Source organism: Acipenser ruthenus, chromosome 16 (genome assembly GCF_902713425.1).
Source record: "Acipenser ruthenus chromosome 16, fAciRut3.2 maternal haplotype, whole genome shotgun sequence".
NCBI classification, from domain to species: domain Eukaryota; kingdom Metazoa; phylum Chordata; class Actinopteri; order Acipenseriformes; family Acipenseridae; genus Acipenser; species Acipenser ruthenus.
In genome coordinates this window covers 34,521,739-34,543,599 of record NC_081204.1, presented here as the reverse complement: position 1 = coordinate 34,543,599, position 21,861 = coordinate 34,521,739, and the positions used below count along the sequence as shown (strand labels likewise).

Below are 21,861 nucleotides of genomic sequence, written 5' to 3'. Positions count from 1 at the left end.
GTTAATTAAAGCATTCATAATTTAAACTAATTCCACAAATCCAATTTCACCCTTTGTTTGCAGCGGGACTGATATCCTTTTTATCCCCCCATACCCAAGCACTGTGTTGATTTTGCGATGAAAATCCTGTGTGGAAAAAAAAGAAAAATCAATATTTGCTTTGTGTGTAATGCCAGCTTGTGGAGGTGAAATTAGAAATGCAAAGCCCCTTTCTGTCCCTGCAGAAACTCGACGTACTGTATGAAGGTGTCCATGTCCTTGACAGTGGAGGAGAATGACTCGGGGCTCTGCTACAACAGTAAAATCAGATACCTGGAAAAGTCTGAGATCACAAAAAGGAAAGAGATCCTCTGCCCTGATTTAGAGGACTACATCGTTCCATACAAGCAGCCACTTATAACGTGGTACAAGGTAATAGCAGCATCTGTGAGGAACTCTGCATTCCAAAAGCTGTCGAAATGTGATTCAAAGTTGTGAATACTATTCAGTCAGTCAAATAAGTAGTCAAAGCAGCACCTTTCAAGATATTCAGAATACAGTCCAATGACTCAACGCCTCAAGGTAACTGGAATATACTGTATACAGGTTGTAATGAAACTTGACATTTTCAATGTTTGGTACCTGTGTTCTTGCTAGAACCTCAAATGTAAATATCAGTTCTGCATTCACTTTGCACTCAGCTGCTTGCACAGAAGTATGAGAGGCTGTAGCAGGACATTAGTAGTCCCCCACGTTGCACAGTATGCCTGGTCAGTACTAAACATGCTGTAGGGGTACTGTTTTAATCAGTGCAGTAGCAAAGCCGATGTCAGCAAACAGGCCTAACATGTTCACATTGTCCTAGGAATGCATTCCAAAAACGTGGAGGAGTTTGGTAATCGTGAACACTACGAGCGTGTTAATACCGGAGGTTGAAGAAATGGACGGTGGGAATTACACGTGTGAGCTGAAGTATGGCAGCAAGGTTGTGCGAAGAACCACAGAGCTGCAGGTTACAGGTAGGAGGGGCTCTTTTACCATGGGGGGGGGGGGGGGGGGGGGGTCACAGTATTGCTGTGGTTACATTTGAGCTGGGCTGAGTACTATGCATTTGAACCAGCCCTAGACCTAGTACAATAACAAAATCATTACCTCAAATAGAAAAGCTTCTGTTAAATTTGCCATCTCACTGGCTCAGGGTGGCTGTTGTGTGAATGTCTGTTAATAATCGAGTGTGTGCGAGTGTGTAGTTTCTTCAGTGAAAAAAAAAAACATCAAATAGCAAATAGACAAGAGGGTTACACTTTACATCACAAATTACAATGCAATTAAACAGTAACAGCGCCCTAATAACACGCATGGTTGTGTAGTTACAATGCGACAGCATGCTTAATTACAAAATGAAACACGTGGGCACTTGCTAGGGCCTTTTGTGCTGTATTAAAACTCGTGGATAGGACAATAAACAATATGATTCAGTGACAGTCTGCTACAAAAAAAATAAATAAATAAAAAAGATTATCTTGGCCTTGACGGTGGGAGGATAAGCAAACAAATATTTTGTTATCCTTTGTTATTTGAGTTGTTACCTTTGAACCTTTGATTCTAATAGATGCTGGATGATGTTCTACTGAATTCAAAATGCTTTTTTTCTATCTGTGATGTAGCGAAGGCTCAGAAGTCTCGACGCTGCGCGTGGCTGCATGCGTGACGATATATATTATTCTTTCTTTTAATGATAAAACGGTTTGGATCAAGAAATAAATAGAAGACACTCAGGTGTAGAGAATGATATATGACATGCCAAAGCAAGGGCTGCATCCTCTTCATCTTCATATGCCCTACATTACCACTGCATTCATTCCCATGCAGTTGGACGGCTCTGGATTCAATGACCCAGTGCTACTAAAGTCACTAAAGTATCATTTTCATATTGTTCTGATCCCAGGTCTCTATAGCTGCCATCTGCTGTACTGTGCTGTGTGAGCTTGACACCAAACGTTGTGTAACGCCTTGCTTGGGCCAGAGCCCAATAAGCTCAAAGAAAACACTTGAGCATCTCAACAGCAGCTTTGAATGAAAGATTCCAACATGTTCGTGGGTAGATAGTGTATGTGAAGCAGAGGATGCCTCTTAGTGAAATGTAGCAGACTTGTTTGAGCTGTTCTGAGGGAGGCGATGGTGGAGAACCCCAGCTACTGTTTATATCCTCATCGGCTGCTGTCAACAGCATTAATACTGACAGAAGCATGGGCCCCTTGTCAACTCAATTCATTTTCCAGTCCCAGTGTCTCCAGTTCTGCCCTTGCGTATGTGTTGTATGACCTACAGGTTTAGTTTTGATGCATCGAGATACATTACAAAATATGTTCAGATGATGCCAGTGATTTGGTAGATGCACAGGCTAAATACTATGTGCTCCCTGGCCTTGACCCACTGCTGTATATCTTTGTAGTTTGCTGGGCAACAGAATCGCTATGTTGAAGTATGAAGGATTCCTTCCAGAAATAAATCAAATAAGTATTATAAGTCTTGGAACTTTTACCATTTAAGACTTAGGATGTAGTTCAAGGCTTCTACAGTTTTTTTTTTTTTTCTACAGTTTTTTTTCATTTAGTTACACACAGGGCAGAACGAAATGTGAAGCAGAGGCAGTAGTCTGCAAAGCAAGCATGAGACTGAGTTAGTCTTTAATTATCTCAGATACATAGAGGACCCAGACTTAAGCCCTATGTAATTATTGCATCTGTAGTCTGTTAAGAGGGATACGTTATAAAAACACAAGAACAGTAGCAGCTTAGACGCTTGAAATATTAATCAGTTTGTGTTGTCAGAGCCCGACACTACTGCTTATCAATATTGTTCAACAGTAATGCTTCTTCCCTTTTGAACCTGAACTGCACCTCACCTGGCCATGCCTTCCTTTAGTGTAGAAATCTGAATGTGTTTGAGAAAAGCTGCAAGCTTTTTCACAGCTTATCACTGCATCTGCAGTAAGCATCTTAAGTGGGTTAAAGTACAGAATAATCTAAGTCAAGTAGACGCATGTTAAGCTGATGCCATCATCAGTGCTTGTTAAGCAGAGTGGGGGAGGCATTAGGAGCTGACTCTTGAAGTATTGAAAAGAGCTGCTTAGCAGTCCATCGTAATGGTCCAAGTGATTTATATGTATTGCGCATACAGCAGCATATTACTATTACACAATAACATCCTCAGAGGCGTCAGTAGGTTCCTATTAAATTTGACAGCACTAGGTAAACACAGATCCATTCACAGTCAAATGTACATTGAGATATGCACAAACCCGGAACCTGGATGATTAACCCTACTAACATGGTCTCATTTTTCAAACTCGTTTTATTATATACTCATTTGTAGGGTTCTGTTTAACACTATAATAGTACATGTGCAGGGCCTGATCAAAGTACGATCCCTTGCACTGCAATTTAAATGCAAAGAACTTGATGTCAGGTAGCTCGTGAAGTGTCTAGGGATGTAATACCGGGATTTATAAATGCTGCAGTAGAGAGCAACCTTAGACACAGAAGCCTCCAGCGTCTTTGCATAGCTACATGACCTTCTTGATCAGGGCAGTCAGTGGTAAAAGGTGCATCCAATCTGATTCACCCACTGACTTGGAAAATTAGAATCATGAAGGAGCTTATCTGTCCAGTGAGGGGAAGATGCACTTACTCATTGGTCAAGTAAATTGCATTAAATTCTATAAACATACCCCCCCCCCCCCCCCAAGGGATATAATTGAAGTGTATTAACAAATATATGACCGAAAGGCTTCAGAAGTCCTGTGTAACTCCAAGTAAAGAAAAGTCTACTATGCTGCAATAAGTAAATATATCTATTAACTGCCTGTCTTTGTGGCATTTTGCGTCATTACAAAAGTGTGATTTTCTGTTGAAAAAAACTAAGGTCCTACATTATTTAATTTGCATTTTACATAATGTTATTTTTCATCAAACTACTGGAGTACAATATACTTCAACACTATTGTGAATTGTTTTAAATGTAAATTTAGCAGAATGTTGGTTGTTCTACATAAGTGGATCACAATATTGTTCAGTACCATGTTGAACTAGTTTAAACTGCTCAGTTATCATTACTGTAAGTTGTGATTATTTTCTTAATGGAAAATACGTATGCAGAAATACATATATTGTTCGACATTAATGATTATTTTGTGAATTGACCATTTATATGCAGGAATAAATACATTCTTCGATGATATACCTGCATTTATCAATAAGCTTCAGTAAATCATAAGATTAACTGGTAATTCTCAAAAGCAATCTATTTCCTCATCATTTCGGACATTAACACCTTATTTGGTAAATGTTGACATTTACCGGTAAAAACTTAAGTTTGACCAAATTTGGTCTTTTACCGTAACACACACACACACACACACACACATATATATATATATATATATATATATATATATATATATATATATATATATATATATATATATATATATATATACATATATATATATATATGCAATAAAAAAAAATATACTGTATATGCAATCAAAAAAAAAATATATGCAATCAAAAAAAAAAAAAATGCAATCAGAAAAAATCCATGGCACATTTTGCACCAGGGCAGAGTGTTTATAGTACATATGAATCACATGGAAACCACAAGTGAGCCACATCAACTAAATGTGATTAAGCTGATCCAGTTCCTTTTGTGAATTTAACATGGTCTTGTACCCTCGGAACATTATGGAAATGAATTGCCTGTAGAATACTTTATATACTGTACCTACAGGCTTTACAATTTCCTGCAAGATACAGACATTCCTAAAGAGCTGAGAGCCCCCCGTCTCTCTTAAAACTCTTAAAGCTTAAAGGACTAACTGAATTTAGAACAGTAAAAAAAGAAGCACACACACAAACCGATGCTGGAGTGCTTCAGTTTGCTGCGCTATATAAAGACATCCTTGTTCTGAGTGACTGAAAGGGAGGAAATATCTCCCACATGTCTGTCCCATGAGCCTGCCCATCCACTCAAGTGATTGCATTACCTTCATTGAGTGGCAGCACAGCCTGGCTAACGACTCCCACCTTACAGCACTGCAGCATGGCAAACAAAAGGGCTGATTGCACCAAGGGCAAAATAAGAAGTTCTGTTACAACTGCTTGAATACATGAATCCCGTCATAACACATACATACATATATAATAACGTTCTTACAAAATATTATACACAACTAATTACATACTGTAAAAATGAAGGCTATTGCAGCAGATTGCTCTTCTAATATATAACTGTCACTATAAATAACGTGTTTATAGATTACATATAACGGATACCTGAACTAGACGGTTAGAGAATTATGGAAATATTTGCCATTCTAAATCAGATTGCTTTGGGCTTGTTAAAATGAAAGCTGCAGAGCTATCTGTGCATTATAATTCAAACAACGCAGACAAGCAGGGTACCTCTCACCTTACAACAGAGTGACACTGCAGAGATCATGAATCATTTAAAGGTATGGATTACTGGTTTAAAAGGCACATGAACAATGATTGATTGGTGGTTCATTAGTTAATATTAGATGTCGTGCTCTGATGACTATTGCTTGATCAATGATCTGTCATTTCCAGCCATCTCTAGCAGAAAAGGGATCATCAAAATGCCAGTAATGGACTTGTAACTCTGGAAAGGTCTGTTTTGCTTACCTTGGCTGCGGTTTGAAACAGGACACTGGTATTGGGACAAAGGCATGAAAGAAAACATGAGCAGCATAATGTTCCCCTGTCTTTGGAGCAAATTAAACAAAATGTTATGCACTGGTTAGACTCCTGCAGTGATTGCAGATCTATGTAGAAGCTTGTGCATTTACAGGATTTACCCATTCTGAGTGATGTACAGATACAGTACTCAGCCAGTGGATATAAACGCTACATGAGGAATAACCAAACTCCTCTTTCAGACACCTGGACAGCTCAAACAAAAGCAATTGCCAAGCAATTCAATATCAAATCATTCTCATGTTATAATGGCGGAGGGGGTGGGGGATGTCTTTTAGGCTGTTTTAAGGTCAAATGTTATTTACACTTAGCCCAGGCAGTGGTGGAGCCGTGCTGGAGGCATTCTGTGCTATTTGTCTCTGCTAAAGGAACAGGGGGTGGGGGGGGGGTGGGGTGGGGGGGGGGGCAGCTCTGCTTTGGAATGAAGAATCCGGGAACAATCTGTGGTATACAGCTCATTTGTCAACATAATTGATGCAGCGTTGCAGCGAGAGGGGGCCCTGCTGTTGTTGCGACGGTGAGCTCAGGCTCTCAGCTTCCAGGCTGTCTTGTAGATAGAATGGGAACATAATATCCTTCACTGCAAGCCATTAGCCTATTTTACTGCCAATACGTGAGCTGATCAATCATTGCACTTGAGATTGGCGAGTGTTCCGTCAACTTGATGAGCATTCCAAGTGCACGGACCAGGAAACTCCACTTTACTGTGTTCCCATTATATCTTAAAAAATAAGAGGAAACGTTTAACATTTGTATTGTCTTTATTTATGTTTTCATGTGTTTAGTTTGTTTTGAATTACGTTGCAATTTTTAATCACTGTATTAAAATGTGGCTGTTGCACAGTTAATCTGTTATTATTCATTGCCAATAGTTTTTCATTTTAAAATACATTTGCAAACTCATTTTAATAAGTCAGCTTCTGCTACAAAGTCATTAGCAAGTTACAACTATTTAATTTAACACAAGCAAATTATAAAACCATTCCAGTGATAATAACTTTTAATAGCTTTTGCTGCTGCTGTTGTTTTTTTTAATCTTCATATGCTTAAATGAAAAGGAATTATTCAAATACACTTAAATGTAATTGCTTATCGATTCTTAATAATGTTTACTAACAACCTAAGTGCGAAGTGGCAATTTATTTACAGTTACGTGTGCTGATTAGATTTACTAAAACTATAAACTTAAGTCATTTTACAGCCGGTATTGATTTTTTTTTTTTACTTCATAGAGTATGCCGATTTCAAATATTGCAGTGGTAGGGTAAAGAAGAATAAAAGGTGAACTTTGGTTTTCTTGTCGAAGGACAGGACCCGTTTTGGGTTCTGGAGTTTCAGCTTGTGATGTCCCTGTAATGCCCTGGCAGGCCCTTGTCCCATGAAAGCGTTTATTAATCAACACCTACATGAAAAAAGAAGCAGAGCACTCTCCATTCAGGATCTGTTCTGAACGATGCTTCACAGTAATATCTCTTCCCATACTGGGATTGAACTGTAATGGTACATAGCTGCTACATGGAAAATAACAACCATGTATGAATTGAAAAGATGAAAGTGCCGCTATAATGACAGGATACTCAGAGACACTTCATGTAAACTGCTACCCAAAGGCGTTACAACAATATAATAACAACAATACAGGGTTATACAACTGGAAACTAAGACCAACTTAACAAGTCACTGTTTTATATAGAACCTTAGAACCTCGTGTGACCAATACAGCTAGGATAAATCAATTATGTATGGAATTGTTCCAAGCATTTCAATATTCCATGGAATTCATCTCACATGTTGGCAGTAAATTATAAATGCACTGTCCTTTACTGTATAAAGACCCATCACTAATGCTTTGTTTTTTGTCATTTTTCTGTCACTGTACACTGAGTAAATGTTTAGGGAGAGCATCTAACACACGTGTCTACAATCGGGAGACTAACTATAGTAAATACTGGTTTTATTCATTCTATTAAGGAAGCCCCAAAGTGCTGCCCTAGCTCTGTTATCACTGAGAAACGGGACCTTGTGAAAACACTAGCTTGCAGTGCAGTGTGGAGTTTCTCTAAACAGCAGTGTCGCCTGTTCCTAACATCAGATCCACAAATATTGATCTGGCAAGTGGTTATTACTGAACCTTGCAGAGAAAAGAGAAAAAAATGGTTCTGTTATCCAACGCTGTCAACCCCAATGTCATTGCTGCAACATTTCAGCAATTCTCTAAATGGTAAAATAGTTGAACACAGATTGATACAGAGTGATGCTCAGTGACAGTGTGATTTACAGCATGGTTCTTAACCTTTCCCCAACAAACTAGCCTTCGGAGAGTTACAGAGATCCCCTATGCCATGTGTCAGCATTTCTTAAAATATATCAATAAAAAAGAAAAGGAAAAACTGCACATGAGTACAAGCTACACATCAGACCACGTCTGTGAAGCTTCCTGCTCCACTTCCAGCCTGGCACAGCTTAATACTTCACACTTGTAGATGTTGTTAAAAGTACATAGTGTATTCATAGCTGTGTTAATGTCTGGTGAATAAAGTTTGACCATTTTAAAAGATGAATCATGAAAATTACATTTAAAAAAATGAATTGGAAATCAACTGTTTGTTTTACTAATAGATTCACCTGGAGAGATTCGGGGCATTAACAATCTTTGCAAATTAAAATAATAACATGAGGCATGAGTCGGATCCACACAAATCCAGCGTAGCTACGATAAGCCAGGAATGTCAAGAGGTACAACAATACAGCGTTATGCATCGCAGACAGCACGGTCGCGACAAAGAATGTCAGAGATTATTGTGTGTCAATAAAGAACAGACCAGCAGCATGCAAATTATTAGTCCGGCAAACTAAAGATATTAAGATACTGGTCTTAGACTGCTGAGTTACGATAGCTAAAGAAAGGTTAAATATCCAGCAGTTTGTGCCGTTGTTCCTTCTCTTTTTTTCCATGCCTCTGTTGAGCTTGCAAGTGCTGTGTCTCAGTTCTCATGCAAGTCGCTTATGGTTTAGCACGTGCTGTATTTATTCATCTTACGAAGCATTATTAAGTTTAGTGCATTAAGGGGTCGTTATTATGAATTAAGTCCTCAGAATTCTCCTTCTGAACTGCAGTTTGAGGACATTGCTGTGTGGTGTTAGAGAATATCGACAGGCCTTCATTACTATTCTGCTCATGAAAAGGAGGCTAAGAACACAGATAAATGGGCCTGCGTTACCGTGGCGAGGTACAGAGGTGAGGCCATGGATTAACTAGGAGGCTGTCACTAACAGCAATGAAAAGGTCCTGCAGAAGACAGAGAGAAAATGTAATTAAAAAGAGCTGCCTTACACTTTCCAGATCAGACATTGCAAATTGAAATCCCGTTGGAGATTTTACATCACTTTGCCATTTTTAACTAGCTAAGGAAACATCTCAGCAGGTCAACACAGTGGCCTGTGGGGATGGTGGCTGGCATTCAAGTTTCCTTTTCTAAAGAGGCAAGGTGTGCACCATGATGATATAATTGTGAGACCGTGAGTGACATCGTGTATCTGCCTTCTGTATTTTAATTGGAGTCCTATGTCCCGTGGGTGCCAGTGACACGGAATCCTTTGAAACAAAGTTTACAACATGGATGTGTCTGCTTCTGAGAAGGATGAGCTCCTGTGCTCGCTGTGTTATTACCCAGAAGACTGGAGTCCAAGGGAAAGTGCCTTCCTATACTCAGGCTGGGCAGATGAAGACACGCAGGCCAGAGTCCTAATAGAAGCAAGATGCCGGATGTAAGAGGAAACTCAATCAGTTCACCAGGGACCTAATAAAGGAGCGTATTATTGAAGCAGTATTTTTTATATACAATTGCTTTTAGAATAAAAGAACCATGCTAGAAATGATTTCTTAGCCCCGGATTACTCAAGATAATAATGTTACTTTCCAACGAATGCACCCACATTGAGTTATTGGCAAATCCCTTTGTTGAAATCAACAATTAAATGCACCAACAGGAATTCTTAATGCAGTCAGGAGGAGACAGGAGGCTTTTAATGAAATCAGGAGGAGAGGAAGCCCGCTGTGCCGTATTGTATCAAGCGTGATGGTCTCTAGATAAAAGTGATTTATTCTCACTCAGTAATGAGCTTGATAATTAATAACGCTGACATCCATCACTTTCTCAACAAGCCTATTGTCTCAAAAATCCATTTGTACCATTGGACCAGGTATAGAGTGTGAATCCATGAAAAAATAATGAACTGTGGGAAGCATTATAAAAAAAAGCTTCCAGTTCTTCCAGTATTTGCTGTAAAACAAATGACTGCAGCTTTTGCAAGATCACAGAATCTAATTATCTATACATATATTTATATATGGCTTTTAAATTGGAATTGAAATACATGATAAAGCAAAACACTGAAACATTTGAGCTGTTTGGTTAAATGCAAACCTCACTGTATTTTAATATGTTAGTTGTGAGGCCAGCAAGGTGTATAATAATAGTCCCTCATATAGTCTGAGCTTGAGCTACAAAGCACACCACATGAGAAGTGACAGCTGTTGAAAAGCAATACCTTATGCATATAGATAACACTGATACCCTGGCTGACACACTCCCTTTAGGGGAACATACTGTACAGCAGGCTTTGATTCCAGTTTCCTCATTTAAAACCCCTTGTGAAGTGATCTTCTATGAATAGGATCCTCTAGAAAGTCACAGCAGAATCTAATAGGGGGCATCTGTGTTGTTAAAATGCATAGTGCCACAGGTATCTGTGTGGAGTCTTGCTCTCTTTGCAGTTTTTAGTAGCCATTCTGTCAAAGCTTTTTGAGTATTTCTTGTATTACTGGAGTCCCAACATCTAACTTTTATTGTAAACATACATCCGTCATTAAAAGTGCTGGGGGAAAAAAAGACTCCCAGCATTTCCTGAAAACAGCATGCCGAATGAGTAGAATAGAAACCTATCGCAAGTGGAAAATTGAGAACTGACACATTTGTTCAGTTCATGGCATATTCCATTAGCTGGCAAGTGAGAATTTTTCATTCCCTAATACTGGCATTTAATTAATTAGTTGGTGGCCATCCCCAGAATCATTTGGTACTTATTTGGTACTACCAAAATCTAAATGCACTGCTAGTTTATACTAGCAACATCTTTAGCATCTTCTCCCTGTCTGTCAGGCCAGCTTGTGGACTACTTTTCACAGCAAAGTCTTGAGCACCTTCTCCCTGTGTCTGTCAGGTCAGCTTATGGACTGGTTTCCACACTCAGTCACTGTACTTTACTGTTTCTGCACCAATACTCTGTAAAACATGCCTTGCTACAAGGGAGTTGTTATTACTGAGAAATAGAACTCTATTTTGTTAGCTGCCCCTACATTTCCCATCTACTGCATTACACCTACATATGAAAAGCTCATCCTCAAAAGCTATGGAATCTTCAGTTTGAATTCTTATCTCGGATTTCCAGATGTTGCATTTTGAATTGACAGAAATGATCCTCTCTTTACAACCCTGCTGCTGTCTGGATCCCCTCTACTCCCCTCCGGAAATATACTGCATTTCTTATAGTACCAGCAACTGGCCAGCAACCAACTATCAACGTTTAACTTTTCTTCCATATAGCCGTAAGGCTTTTGAATGTTTTACACCACACAGATTAAAATAAACAGCATCTTCAGTGCATTAACCCTTAGAGCTCATAATGCAAGTGATCTAGTACTGATCAGTTTTTCCCCCTGAAATCTTTAGTATGAGGAAAGATGCATTGGCGCAAGACATGTTGACATGCTACCCTTGACTGTGATGCTTCAATTTGTAGTGGTGTAGTTCAGCATTTCTCAAACTGGGGGTCTCGACGTAAAAGGGGGTCACAGGGCTATTGTAGGGGGTCGTGTGATCACAAAAAATACTGACATAACCTCCAGATTATGGCTTCTGATTTTCTATTTTAACCGATAAAACACTCGATACAAAAATGGAAACACTGGAAATGGTTACTCAATTCACGTGGACTTCACCCCTTTCCAATTAAAAAAAAAAAAACACCCAAAACAAAACCACCTTTCTCAGTGCAGCTGGGCAATGTCCCTCCTTCCTGACTTGTATCTATCATTGATTCGTTCTGAATACTTCAAACCCACCCAACTACTGAGTGGCAGCACATTCTACATTTCTATTGGAGAGTTAAAACAGGGCTACAATTACAGTAGAAGGCCTGTTAGTGGGATTGAAAGCTATATTACATTAGATAGTGAGAATTTAAAACAGAATTGCAAATTCTGGCAAAATGTAAAAAAATGTCTAGACACACAAAAACCCCAGAAGAATGTGCCCGTGACCATAAGGATTTTAATGTGGAAGAAGGAAAGAAGGTACAACTTAAGTGTGCAAGTAAATGTATTTGAATGTATTTGTATTTGCTTGCGATTGTAAGTCATCCCTGGATAAGGGTGTCTGCTAAGAAATAAATAATAATAATAATAATAATAAGTACTGTCTGTGAAGTTACTGCTAGTGTGACAGAAAAAAACACCCAAGAATTATGGAAAGTAACCAAAAACAATTATTTTATACAATATAAACAAAGCTAAAGCCCAGAAAAAAAGATTTACTTAAAACTCGAAAATAGATACAAATTAGCACTGGAAAAAAAAAACGAAAAAAAAACGAAGCCCTTTAAGATCCTTAGCATTACATTACAGCGCACACTAAATCCTTAACAGTAAATGGTGTAGTGAAGCCAGACCACCTGATTTAAACACTTCTGCCTCTGTGTTTCTAATATTATGCCATGGTTTCATTTTGAAAACTGTTTTTTTTTGTTTTACAGATCAGATGTTTGGTCGAAATAAAAGTGCATTTTATATTAGCTAAAAATAAAAAATAAAATACAAAAAAAAATATTCCTGAAAACTATTGCTACCCAACCAGTGGGTCTTGTAACATTTACCTATCGTCACACTCTTACCCTACACCCCGTGCCCCACACCCCACACCCCGCACCACACACCCCGCACCACGTACCCCACACCCCACACCCCGCACCCCACACCCCTCACCCCACACCCCACACCCCGCGCCCCACACCCCACACCCCACACCCTGCACCCCACACCCCACACCCCGCACCCCGCGCCCCACGCCCCGCACCACACGCCCCGCACCTCGCACCCCACACTCCACACACACTTTTAGAAAGGCTCCAGCTCTGTTGACTGCAGGCATAATGATTGCATGCCCATGCTTCATTTAGAGTTCCTATGTAGTATGTACAGTCATTTCCTATGATAACGTATGGGTCGGGGAGGGGTCATCACAGCCTGGAACGTTTCCGAACGGGGGAGCTGCAATGAAAGTGTGAGAACCCCTGGTGTAGCTAACGGTCTCTGTATCCACAGTTATTCCACCCAATCAGGATCTCTGTCTTTCACTGCGTTGAAACTGAAACAACACATTGTATCACCATCTGTTGGCTGTTCGGGAGCCTGTGGAGTTTGTATGGTCTCAGTCCAGGTCCTGGTTAACCAGGTCTCAAAACGATAATGAAAATTGGCACAGATGAGGCCCTTTGATGGGTATCTCACAGAGAATGACTGCAGTCAATTAAACACCCTTCACAAGCAATTACTTACTTTATATACAATCGCCAAGTATCGGCCACTCATTAAACATGTCAGTACAGTACTGTATATGAAGCAGCCAGACACTGCCAGTGATGAGACTGTTGCCAGTCAGTTAATTTCTATTACTGTACCATAACTTTGGCTGCAGGCATTTCTCATTTTTTACCCGGTGCTTAAAAGTATCCTCCCCAAGGCTTTTAAATTAATTCCCATGCCCTTTGCTATCTGCAGTACCCTTTTCACTGCTACAATCATCATTACTTTATGCAGCTAATACATTTTGATCACTTTGAAAACAGTCTCTGAGGGTACAGCATGTTGGCTCCATTCCAGCTCTGGAACTCTGGTGAGCATGTGGTGTTCCATCCCTCTCTCCTGGGGCTGTGCAGCATGTGAAAGGCTCTTCATGGGGTTTCTATAACTGTATGTTTCGGAATGCATATTCTGGGTAATTGACTGTATTGTATTGCAATACAGTAATTTATTACTTTTCATCACTTAATTTGTATAATTATTATAATTATCACTTAATTACAGCTATGTAATAAAAGCACTGTATAAAATGACAGAAATCATCCGTTTTCTTTATCAACTTATCTGGCAATTTTTAAAGCTCAATAATAATATATCTATATATACGTACTTTATATATAATTCTCTATAAATATTGTTACAAATACAGTAGCAGTGGGTTTATAACTTGGTGTGAACAAGTGGTTTCAGTGCTCAGGTGTACAGGTGATGCAGGGGCTCCAACAGCAACAGACACAAAGTTACGGTTCAAACTGTACTTTAATTGTGTTTTCCCTTGGTTTGAGACCCAAGGAAAAAACACAATTTTACCCAACAATGGGTAGTGCCAGCATATAACAAAAGGGGTTGCAGTCCTGAAATAATAAAACAAACACAAACACAAACACGCAACACAGACACACAAACCCGTCTCCCGACTGCATGTGCTCTTTGTGCAGGTCCGGTGCTCTCAGCAGTGGTGGTGTGTATTTACAGGTCAGGGCTTCGTGCTGCAGCTCCCAGCTTCGTATTTGCTTCATATTTAACAAAGGAACCGATTACGGCGTCACGCCCCCCTAAAGTACCCTAAGCCCCGCCCCCTCCGATAGCTAGTTCAATCACGTCTCCTCCAATTCATGACTGACACTTCGCTCACCGTACTAGGGCGATGACCCCTGGTACCATGACACCGCCCCCTTCCTGAATGGCTGGCTTCCGACTGCCCCTGGAATGAACTGCCCAACCATTCAGTACGAGGCACACAGTTCCTGTTGTATAGTGCCCTCACAGGTCAAGATGGAGATTGTTGATTCGGATTTGTTCGCTCTCTGTTACCCTTGGCCATTGCTTTTCAACACTTTTTAATATCAAATTACAATTCTTTGCTTATCTATGAGGTGTTAGAATCAGGATGATTGACAAAAAAATGAAATTCTGTATAATAAGGGGAGAGAATCCTCTATCACGAAAGCACTGAAGATGCAAATGTGAATTACAACCGGCATAAATGAAAAAAGCAGCTTGAAATGTGCACCTGTCGAAGACAAAGGAGGTTAAAATGTTTATTCACAACAAAAGAAGGCTGCAAAAAAGTTCTGAAGATCATCAGTGTCATGGATGCATGCTTTTATTCATCGCTGTCATTGTTATTTATTCAATGTGACCAGTTACCATGTGAGAGCATGGGCAGTTACACAGTTATTACCATGTCATTACCATGTTATTGCATGGCTATGTATATCCTGTGTTATTTATAGCACTATCAATATCCAATTATCTTGTTTAAAATGCCTTATATTCAAGTTGCATTTGAATTGTAGCACCACATTATTCTATGTTTCTAACAGTCTTCAACAGGGACAAAAGGTTTAGCTTTATTTCTGTCTAGTTTTCATCCCCCCCTCCCTTTCCGTGGTGTCTGGTGATAAGCGCCAGTGGCAGAAGCCTGCAATCTGTGTAGCTAAGTGATTCTTTGTGTATAATGTACAGTGCAGTACATTACCTGTACCTGCGTACACAGCTAGCAGAGAGTAATGCTGTGTGTCTTTGCAGAGCCTGTTTGTGCTGTGACAGGATGAGAAGAGCGCGGGGCTGGGATTATGTACACCCCCCTGTTGACAGCTCTATAACAATGTAATTCTGCACATTCAGCAAGTCTGACGCATGTTCAATGAAAAAAAAAAAGAATATGGGATCAGTAAATTGAATATTATCTGCTAGTGATAAATTGCTATTTTCTCCAGCCACGGTACGCTTTCTTTAACCCTTTTGCTTCCGTTAATGCAGCACAAGTTTAAAACATGCTAGCTGGTGATGAGGGTTAGTTTGCAATTCGGGTCTCTTGTGCATGTATTTTAAAAGGCCTGATCGCAGTAAGAGTTAACAGGGTCTTGTTCACATGCAATTTAAATAGGAATATATTCATATATTTTCATTCCCAATGGATCATGCAGAAATGCATGCAGTTCTATGTATCATTCCACAATCTAGGTTGTCTCTAAAATCCCCTGAATAACATGCACATCTCCAGTGAAGGGTGGGTAGACCTGGTACAGATGCATAACATACCATTCTCACTGCTGCTGTCATCAGGGAATTCTCACTGCTGCTGTCATCAGAGAATGGTTCTAAGCCTTCCATTTAGGCCATATACTCTGCCTGCAAGAGTGATACATTGCAATGACATGCACTTGCACTGATGTCTATAATTTTCAATCTAAGTCGCATCATATTCACATGTCCTTTTTCAGTCTTTCTATGTTCTTTTAGTTTTAAGATGTGTATTCGAGGCACATGAATTCACACGATTTAGGATGGTGCTATTTTTACAATTCCCTACAGTACCACCTTCTGGCAGAGCCTGGAACTGAGCAGCAGAGGGCTGACCACAGTGTTTGGCTGCCACTGGGTGACGTGCAGTATGGCCACGATGAGGATCTATTGTTAAACAGATACATTGATATTTGTGTAGGTGGACTGGAAAGCAAATGTTTCTCCATAGGGAAAGTCAACTACAGATGTAATGTTCTGCATATCCTATTACACAAAAATATGCATGGCAGGTTGTTAATTGGTCCAATACAAAATGCTCTAGGAACATTCCTAACGGTGTTATTATTATTGTGTGGAGATGCTGCTGGAAACGTGGATGTACCTGGAGCATCTGACTCTGGGTAAACTGACACCGTACATGTATTGTAAATGATTAATAAACTCTAGAATAAGCCATCTGTTACATGTTAACAATAAGTAAGCACAGCATTCATTGTACTCATATTAGCCCACAATGAATCATTGGCTGCTGTCTGTCATCAGGAATATGAATGGGAAATGTCCCAATGTATCGTTTTGTCAGTAATGAGCAGTTCTAAGCATTTACAATAACATCGTTAGATATAATACAAGAACAAACAGTCAACCGCAGACAAATAAAAAATATCAGACTAATGCATTATGAATGGGTTATAAATCATTTGCTCATACTCAAAAAGTAGTCCAAATTAATTATTAACACCAAAGCTGCAATCCAAAGCACTCTGGCAGTTCTACATCAATAAGACCATAAATACCAGTAATATAAATATTAATAAGGCATATGCCAAGGAATACGTGCATAATTACAATGCAAGGAAAAAACAACTACAAAACGGGTGTGTCATCTATTATTACATCAGCAAGCCAGATTGAGTGAGCGACTCACTTTACTGCATGTGTTCAACTTCTCTTAACCACTTCACTGCCTGCTACACATCATGGTCAGCGAGAGGCATGGTCACAGTCCGGGGAAATCACCACAGTGAACTCCGTTCCGCTTCAGTCCTGTATCTATTGCAGGCTCCGGAGTGCATGATGGGATGCTGAGAGTCATGAGTCTATGACGGTAATTAATCAAATTGGAAAGCAAGCAGTTGGTTGCTGGTCCATGTCTTCGAGTCTAGATCTTTATGATGCATATCCCTCCTGGGGGATCTAGGAGAAGACGGGCATCATTTTACACATACATACAGACCACAGGCCATGGGGATCTTTGACAAAAAGAAGATTTATATACAGAAACAAATGCAGTAATCATTTATTATTATTATTATTATTATTATTATTATTATTATTATTATTATTATTATTATTATTATTATTAGTTTTTTACCATCCTGCTCAGCAGTTAATTAAAAAGGTAATTTTCTGTTAATTCTGGCAATTCCATTTGCGTTTTCTGTAGAAATGCTGAGGCCACCAATTCAGACATGTGAAATTATGAATATGAAGAAGAAGAAGAAGAAGAAGAAGAAGAAGAAGAAGAAGAAGAAGATGATGATATAATATATATAGTATGGCCATTGCATGTGTGTCTAGACCTGCATAAGTACTACAGTGTCAGAATCGGTAGGTCTTTATTGCTCACCTGTGTGCTGTGCTGTACTGAAAGGCTCATGGAACACAATCTCTGAAAACAAAAAAGAATAGTCATAATAATTTTAAAGCTACTGCATTTTCTGGAATATGATGCCGTTTGTGATGTGATGATGATGATAATGATGATGATGATGTTATTTTGTACTAAACTTTCCTGAATTTCCACCCCAGTCGGGGTACCTGTCAGATTGAAAGAAAAGTGTTTTTCCATTATTATCACAAAACACTTTCACGACAGTAAGGACAGAGGGCTTCAGGTTTCTTCACTTCTCATTCCCACTCTTCATATGATAATATACGTGGTGCACAGTATGCACTGCTTGCTGATGCAATTGCAGATGAAGTTATTCCATGTTCCTCTGTCATGCCCCTTCAAGAGAGGAAGCGTGCTGTGCTGTTTGCTTTGTGAGTCTAATAGCTGGCTTTCATCTCCTTTACTGTGATCAAGCCAGGTGCGATTTCCACTGTGTATTCCAATCTACTGTATATCCAGAAGTGGCTTCTTTCTTTCTTTCTTTCTTTCTTTCTTTCTTTCTTTCTTTGAAATAAACAATCATTTTATCTTACTGCTGTTGAAAAATATATGCGATGTTGTGTAAGTATAAACAGCAATGCGCTGACACCTGTGTGCCATGCTCTTAAAGCAATGCTTCCAACATGTGTTCAACTAGCAGCAGCATAATCATTGCATAACTCATATTAGACAAGTAAGACATAGAATAGCATTTACAGCTTATGTGTAATAGCAGCGATACACATATAAAATACCTTGATGAGATGATTCCATTTATAAAACATCAATGTGCTAAATATTTAGCACAACACTGCATTGCAATATAGTTGAATCCTGAAAGTGTTAAAGAAAATATGTTAAGAATCATTAATCCAACAAAAACACATCATTACTTATATGTACTATATAACAGTGCATGTGCTCCACACAGCAATGAGAAGCAATGATAATGCAGTTTCTTAGTTCCTTCCCCTACATGAAAATTCAACAGAAAGAACTGTCTTTAACGATCAATCCACAACTACAAAGATCTGCAATTAATTGTTTTGTCAATAAAGGTTTTTTTTTTTCAGCAACACTCGACCCAGTTAATAATAATGTATTTATGTTGGTTTATTAAAGAGATCAAGGGAGCTGTAAGTGGATCTTGTACCGTGCAGTTGCATGCAAATTAAATATATCAGATCAAATGCTTTTAACCTTTGAAAATCAGTCCCACTTGTAGCAAATCCATTGATTGCCCACATGCAGCCATCTGTTGTGAAAATGCTGCGCTTCAGAAATGTAATGTTTTGGTTTGAACAAATGAGGAGCTTGTTTTGGTTATTTTTGAAACAGGGTCATAACAGGGTCATAACAGGGTAACATACAAACTCCTGTTCATTAGGAGCCATCAGTGGTGTAGAGGGAACTAAACCATTCAGACTGACACTATCCTAGCACAATACCTACGCTGATGCAATGTGTTTCCTTTTGTAATAACTATGTAACCAGAGAATAATTGCAATGTTATTACATTGTAATAACAGACACAATGGAACATTTTCTAAACTTGATACTCAATGAAAATGTTTCTATAATCAGCCACACATTTATTATTACTGCCACCATATACACTGGAAAAACACTTTTCCTGATGAATTCCTCTGTTACCTTCTTGGAACAATTCAACCGAGATTGTAATCGATTAACCCAGGCTCCTGATGTATGAAACAAGATTCTATCAAAGCTGCCCATTCCGGTCTTTATCAAGAACTGAAACACACGGCTAGCTGATTGAACAAGCAGACGTTATTGTCTGTGACTGAAGTATCTAACTTTAGCAGGCACACTTTGAGAGATCTGCTGATAGCACTAACCTGACAGAGACAAAACGAAAATGTTGTAAAGTTCTATCTGATGACTCCATTGAAAGAACACAGCGATGATATCAACTGAGAAAAAACAAGCTGGAGCTGGCAGAAGCATTGTTTCCAAAAGCAAGTCAGACTCTTATTCCAGTGGAGGATGTTCAGGTTGAGTCCCAAATTCCCAATCTTAGGAATTTGGTACTCAATATATGTAAGGACACAATTGCATCAGAAAAGGGTCAGGGTTGTACATGCAAAAAGATTTACACATTAAGTACATTGTAACTATGCATAATAACATTGTAGTTATGTGTAAGTACACATGTATTTACCAAGTAACTACTATGTAAATATATAGTAATTAGAGACACTCGATATAAAGTGGTACCATATATATATATATATATATATATATATATATATATATATATATATATATATATATATAACAATGCCATTTTCTTCCTGCCAAAGAATTTAAGATTTCATATATTAGCAAGTGATAGATGTATCCTGGCATACTGAGAAATACTAATGGACTCTAATAATGAATTAGCATGTCCAAATCCACTTCATCTCAGCCGTGCTTTCCAGTGAATGTGAGAATGCAAGCTGACGAGTGGAAGATTACCCTGCGCTCTGAGTCACTGGGATGAAATGCGTTGCTGCTTTTCTAAGGGCTGGTCTGATTGGTGTGAGAATATTAATTGGCTGTGCACTGCAGGCGTGTGCCTGGGCTCCAGGTTGACAAGAATGATAGCTTTCATTTGCATGCTAAAGCTCCAGCTGTCCCCCCAAGATGGATGAAGGGTCCCCGCTTCATCCTTCATTTCAGCTCGGCATTTTTCACACAATGAAAAGAAAAAAATTAAGCAGGGCCAAAAGATAAGAATTTTCATAAGGTGCAATTCCCCCACTCTCCTTGAATTGAAGGTTACTTGAGTATAGTTTGTTTAACTACAACACCAAAGCAATATGTGCAGCCAAATGTGCACAACTGTACCACCCACTGCTTTTCATTTAAACATATTGCTTATCATTATTACCTTACTGGTAATATAGTGGTCAGCTTTGGAACCTCCAATTTTTGTATGTGTCACAATAATGTAAGGAAAATGTTGTGACATTCATTAAAGCTGACCATGTGGCTTGAGGTCCAATGGGGAAGTCTGTGTCAGTTCGGGATTTTAAACTCACTTGGCAATGTAACAGGATGGAGGTTGGGCTCGGACCGGTGACCACGCACACCTTGAAAGCCTTCGAACCAGGCTCTTCTCAGCGACAGGGGGAGGAATCAGTAACCTCGGTGCATCACACAACACTGCAGTCACAGCTATGCCTTCTGGTACTTGCTGTCCTGCATGTCTTAAAATAAAGAGACGGGTAAGAGGTACATGAATACATAGGTACGAGAATGAAATAAATAAATAAATAAAACAAACTGAAACGTCCCAGTGTCCTGATTAACCTGAAGCCACTTGGTCACTGATGTCACACTGTAGTCTAAACACCACCACTGTTTGGATCCTTAAGACCAATGTCAGCAGTGCGAGTGAGTCTCTGTAGTATTGTCTTAAAATGTATGCAAACACTACAGCTCTGTTACACAACTCCCATGATGTGTTCTCATGCTAAAACAATACCGTGGCTTGATGCAATGCCTAATGCTGAATTCTGAGTGCATGAAAAACAGATACATTTGAACTGTGCTGTAATGCATAAACCTATTGCAAAACTATTATTATTATTATTATTATTATTATTATTATTATTATTATTATTATTATTATTACTTTAGTAAAAAAATATTATCTGGATTAGTGTCTGTTTTTGCTAGGAACCGCTATCTTAGACATGTTTCATAGAAAATGCTGTTAATACTGCACATAAAGAGCAAAAAGCAGACAGTAAAATTGACAAGCCTCGCCTGCCTATTCCCATTACATCTCTGTTTGTCTCCCAGCTCTCCTAACAGACAAGCCTCCTAAACTACTGTTCCCCACGGAGATCCAGCCGATTGTTATAGATGTCCAGCTGGGTAAGTCTCCTTCTGGGAATAACAGATCCTTAACTTTCTCTCAGCTAACAGATGGGTGAAATTACATGTAGCAAGAAAGTTTTGTTGCTGCTGTTATTATGTGCAAATCAGTTTTCTTCTGCTCGTTCATCATAGCAGAGTTTACTGCATGACTAGTTTGGATGAAATTCGTT

General features: G+C 39.1%; 1 protein-coding gene across 1 annotated transcript in view; it reads left to right on the top strand.

The window, feature by feature from the left end:
- The window catches only part of LOC117412064 (X-linked interleukin-1 receptor accessory protein-like 2), a 153,207-nt gene that overhangs the window by 99,781 nt on the left and 31,565 nt on the right, over positions 1–21,861 (top strand). Inside the window, exons 4-6 of the mRNA XM_058989569.1 lie at positions 225–411; positions 845–998; positions 21,614–21,688. Of these exons, the coding sequence (XP_058845552.1) occupies positions 225–411; positions 845–998; positions 21,614–21,688 (416 nt within the window). The remainder of the gene's footprint in view (positions 1–224; positions 412–844; positions 999–21,613; positions 21,689–21,861) is intronic.